This window comes from Astyanax mexicanus, chromosome 5 (genome assembly GCF_023375975.1).
Source record: "Astyanax mexicanus isolate ESR-SI-001 chromosome 5, AstMex3_surface, whole genome shotgun sequence".
NCBI classification, from domain to species: domain Eukaryota; kingdom Metazoa; phylum Chordata; class Actinopteri; order Characiformes; family Acestrorhamphidae; genus Astyanax; species Astyanax mexicanus.
In genome coordinates, this window is record NC_064412.1 from 2,005,966 (window position 1) to 2,010,815 (window position 4,850).

The window sequence follows — 4,850 nt, forward strand, 5'->3', positions numbered from 1 at the left end:
AGAAATGTTTTAGAGGGTCCTGCTGAAGTGGGTGAGAGTCAGGGTCGTTTCTATTCATCACGTCTTTTCACTCTTTTCTGTGGGTAAAATAAACATCTCGGCCTTGAGAAAAAACTCTGGGGGTCAGGAGCAGCTTCTGGATATTTGGGGGCTTCAGGTTGAAAGATTTCGCTTTTGTGATTTTGTGGGTTTTTATTACTTATACCGATGTGACGGAATTATTTCAATTATTTTAAATAATTTATTCAAGAGCCAACACATTTAATTTCCATGTAATTTTTTTTTTAATATTTAGATTTTTATATATTTGACCCCGCCCACATTTTCTGACGTCTTTGTGAAGATGAGGTTGATGTTTGAGTGACTCACCGTTTCCAGTTTGAATGGAGGGCAGTGTTTATAAATCAATCTTTCCTCGTGTTCTCAGTTGGAGGCCACCTCTTGCTCCACCACACACACATCTACACACACATTCACACACTTTCACACACATTCACACACTTTCACACACATTCACACACTTTCACACACATTCACGCACAGATAAAAGAAAAATATGTCATTTTAACTTGCCCGTTACTGTACCGTTAGAATAAGACTGAATACACACATTTCGCAGCACTTCAGTGTTTGAACCACGGAGAGGAGAGACGTTGAGGACGTTGAAGACGTTGAAGACGTTGAGGGCTTTAGGGACGTTGAAGACAGTGCCGGCGCAGTATGAGGTCCAACTTTACCCTTTTTCACTTTTTCTTCTGCCTGGTTTTGGTGTCGTACGGCGCGTCTGCAGTGATCACAGGGGTGAGTTTGTGGGGATTAACCGGGGGGGGGTGATGGTCAAGCTGAAACCGTGGGATTTTGATAATTGTATATATTGTTATATTATATATAATAAAAAGGAGTTTTAGATTTATATTGGTTTAGAGAAAGTAGAGAATGTTGATTGTGTTTTTAAATTGATTGCAACATGAAGACAAATGTAAATTCAAAAATAATTTAAATGAAATATCTGGTTTAGTTGTATCACAATTTTATGGTAACAATTTATAGAGGTATGGATGGATTGATAGGTAGGTAGGTAGGTAGGTAGGTAGGTAGGTAGGTAGGTAGGTAGGTAGGTAGGTGGGTGGGTGGGTGGATGGGTGGGTGGATGGATGGATGGATGGATGAATGGATGGATGGAATTTCAATAAAATATCTTATTACGTTGTATTGCAATTTTCTGGTAACACTTTATAGATAGTTGGATGCATGGAGGGATGGATGGATGGATTGATAAGTAGATAGATAGAGTCTTTTACAATTATATAATATAAACAGAATCAGTATCATCACCTCATTTATAGCTGAGTGAATTTCTTATCTAATCAAATGTTGAAAAGCTTGTCTTGATTATTTTTACAATGTAGAAACTATTTTATTGGGAAATAGGTATATAAGCTTTCTCAATCGTAACAATGTTGATCTCTGACTAGAATTTAATATTTATTTCTGTTGAAAATGTGTTTTTCCAAAAACCATTTGTGTTAATTTTTGCTGTCTTTTTGTGTCAAAATTTCATAATGAATGATAGAAAGATAGATTTGTGTTCTATCTATCTATCTATCTATCTATCTATCTATCTATCTATCTATCTATCTATCTATCTATCTATCTATCTATCTATCTGGTAGTGAGGCAGCTGTGTGTGGAAGTGACACAAGTGTGTGTGGTAATTTGATGTGTGTGTGATAGTGAGATGTGTGTGTGTGTGGTAGTGAGACAGGTGTGTTGTGGTGAGACGTGTGTGTGTGTGTGGTAGTGAGACAGGTGTGTTGTGTTGAGACGTGTGTGTGTGTGTGGAAGTGACACAAGTGTGTGTGGTAATTTGATGTGTGTGTGTGATAGTGAGACGTGTGTGTGGTAGTAAGACTTTGGTGTGTGTTAGTGAAACAGGTGTGTGTGGAAGTCACAAAAGTGTGTGTGGTAATTTTACATGTGTGTGTGATAGTGAGCCAGGTGTGTTGTGGTGAGACGTGTGTGTGTGTGGTAGTGAGACAGGTGTTTTGTTGTGAGACGTCTGTGTGTGTGGTAGTGAGACAGGTGTGTTTTGGTGAGACAGGTGTGTTTTGGTGAGACGTGTGTATGTGTGGTAGTGAGACAGGTGTGTTGTGGTGAGACGTGTGTGTGTTGTGGTGAGACGTGTATGTGTCGTAGTGAGACAGGTGTGTTGTGGTGAGACGTGTGTGTGTGTGGTAGTGAGACGGGTGTGTTGTGGTGAGACGTGTGTGTGTGTGGTAGTGAGACAGGTGTGTTGTGGTGAGACGTGTGTGTGTGTGGTAGTGAGACAGTTGTATTGTGGTGAGACGTCTGTGTGTGTGGTAGTGAGACAGGTGTGTTGTGGTGAGACGTGTGTGTGTGTGGTAGTGAGACAGGTGTATTGTGGTGAGACGTCTGTGTGTGTGGTAGTGAGACAGGTGTGTTGTGGTGAGACGTGTGTGTGTGGTAGTGAGACAGGTGTGTTGTGGTGAGACGTGTGTGTGTGTGGTAGTGAGACAGGTGTGTGGAAGTGAGACGTGTGTGTGTGTGGTAGTGAGACAGGTGTGTTGTGGTGAGACGTGTGTGTGTGGTAGTGAGACAGGTGTGTTGTGGTGAGACGTGTGTGTGTGTGGTAGTGAGACAGGTGTGTTGTGGTGAGACGTGTGTGTGTGGTAGTGAGACAGGTGTGTTGTGGTGAGACGTGTGTGTGTGTGGTAGTGAGACAGGTGTGTATGTAACTTTAAATAGAGGTCAATGTAATAAAAAGATTTTAAAGCATTTCTTTTGGTGTTTATTAAATACAGTAATAAACAACTACACAACTAGATCATTTTTGTGTGTTTTTGTTTTGTGTGTGTGTGTGTGTTTTGTGTGTGTGTGTGTGTGTGTGTGTGTGTGTGTGTAGGCGTGTGAGCTGGATACACAGTGTGGTGGGGGGATGTGCTGTGCGGTCAGTCTGTGGATCCGCAGTCTGAGGATGTGTACACCGATGGGTCTGGAGGGAGAAGAGTGCCACCCCATGAGTCACAAGGTAAAATACACACCTGTCTCACTCCAACACACACCTGTCTCACTACCACACATACCTGTCTCACTACCACACGAACACCCGTCTCACTACCACACTTGTCTCTCTACCACACACACACACACCTCACCACTTAAACACATCCCGTCTCACTACCACCCACACTCGTCTCACTACCACACACACCTGTCTCACCACATGTCTCGATTACACACATCTGTCTCACTACTAAACACACCCATCTCACTACCACACAGACCTATCTCACAAAAACACACACCCTGTCTCATCTCACACACATCTCACTACCACACACACCCGTCTCACTACCACACACCCGTCTCACTATACACACCCTGTTTTACCACATACACCTGTCTCAATGCACACTCGTCTCACCACACACTCACCTGTGGTAATCATCTAGCAATTACTTAGTAACATCATAGCAGCCACCTAGGATACCACAGCAGCCACCCAGCAACACCTTAGTCACCATATCAACCACTTATCTACACCATAGTAACTACAGTACATAGCACCACCATAGCAACCATACCAACAACTTATTTACACCATAGCAGTACAAGTATAGCAGGACAGTACATAACAACACCACAGAAACCATATGGGATGCCATAGCAACCACCTACCAACTTCCTGTGATTGTTGTCTGCAGGTTCCGTTTAACGGGAAGAGGCTCCACCACACGTGTCCCTGTTTACCCAACCTGTCCTGCATCACTACAGCCGACGGGAAATCCAAATGCCTTCCTCCAATCAAATCCCAGGATTATTATCTCTGACTGATGAATAGAGTATAATGCAGAAATCTGTATAAAAATGTACATTATTTAATAAATGAATAATGTAATTAATTAATAACACAAATAATTATTTATTGAGCTTTCTACAGCTATATTGAATTATATTTATTTTAAAAAATGTGTTATTGTATTTATTATAAAGTACGTAAAACCACTCTATGACAGTAATAATACAAATATAAATCATTCATGATGTTATTTAATTATTTATTTAATTATTTAAAGAACAGTATTATATATTATATGAAAATATAAAACAACATGATGTGAATAAAGTGAGCATTCCGTCTCTTCTTTTAAAAATGTGTCTGTTTTGGGGAAAAAGTTAATTTCCAAAAAGAGATTATTGGTTATTAAGCAGGTTTATGATGACTCATCGCTTTCTTACACTTCCTTTCCTCAAGCGCAGCTGAAAGACCATCAAAAAGGTTATGATGAAACTGGCACTCATCAGGACCACCCCAGATAATAATAATAATAATAATAAGAGCACCTAAACGCTTCTTCACAGAGTATTTTGGTTTGTTTAACACTTTTTTTTATATAATTTACTACATGATTCCTTATTGGTTCCTTCATAATCTGATAGATCACTTTAATATTCATTTATAATGTAGGAAACAAATTCTAATAATAAGTCCAAATTTTTGACTGGTACTGTAAAGTATGAATAATTTATACAAATTTACAATAAAGGTTACATTTAACACTACTTACAACAGTAATAAACAAAAAAAAAATAAAGTAAATACTCAAATAATTATTAATTGACACTAATAAAGACATTTTTAAACATTACTTCATTTAAATACTTAGAATATAACTTTATAATGATTACTAATGTCTTAACTAGTGTCAGTTAATAATTGGTTGAGATATTCTGTCAGCAGTACTGTTGTTTAATGTACTTAATGTAATTTGCAATGTCTGATATGTTGGGATTTAACTTTAGAAATAAATGTCACATCTTAGCTCTTA

General features: G+C 39.0%; 1 protein-coding gene across 1 annotated transcript; it reads left to right on the forward strand.

The window, feature by feature from the left end:
- The first annotated feature begins 402 nt into the window (after nt 1-402).
- prok2 (prokineticin 2) lies at nt 403-4,043 on the forward strand. The gene is made up of 3 exons (XM_022662743.2): nt 403-801; nt 2,924-3,049; nt 3,726-4,043. Exons 1-3 carry the CDS (start codon nt 721-723, stop codon nt 3,849-3,851), a joined length of 333 nt encoding a protein of 110 aa, XP_022518464.2. The 5' UTR covers nt 403-720; the 3' UTR covers nt 3,852-4,043.
- The last annotated feature ends 807 nt before the right edge of the window (nt 4,044-4,850 follow it).

Bases quoted from the DNA above. Each gene is read 5' to 3' on its own strand.
- prok2 (XM_022662743.2), top strand. From the start codon at position 721: ATGAGGTCCAACTTTACCCTTTTTCACTTTTTCTTCTGCCTGGTTTTG. The intron at 802-2,923 runs GTGAGTTTGTGG...GTGTGTGTGTAG, and splicing joins CGTCTGCAGTGATCACAGGG to GCGTGTGAGCTGGATACACA. The intron at 3,050-3,725 runs GTAAAATACACA...TGTTGTCTGCAG, and splicing joins GCCACCCCATGAGTCACAAG to GTTCCGTTTAACGGGAAGAG.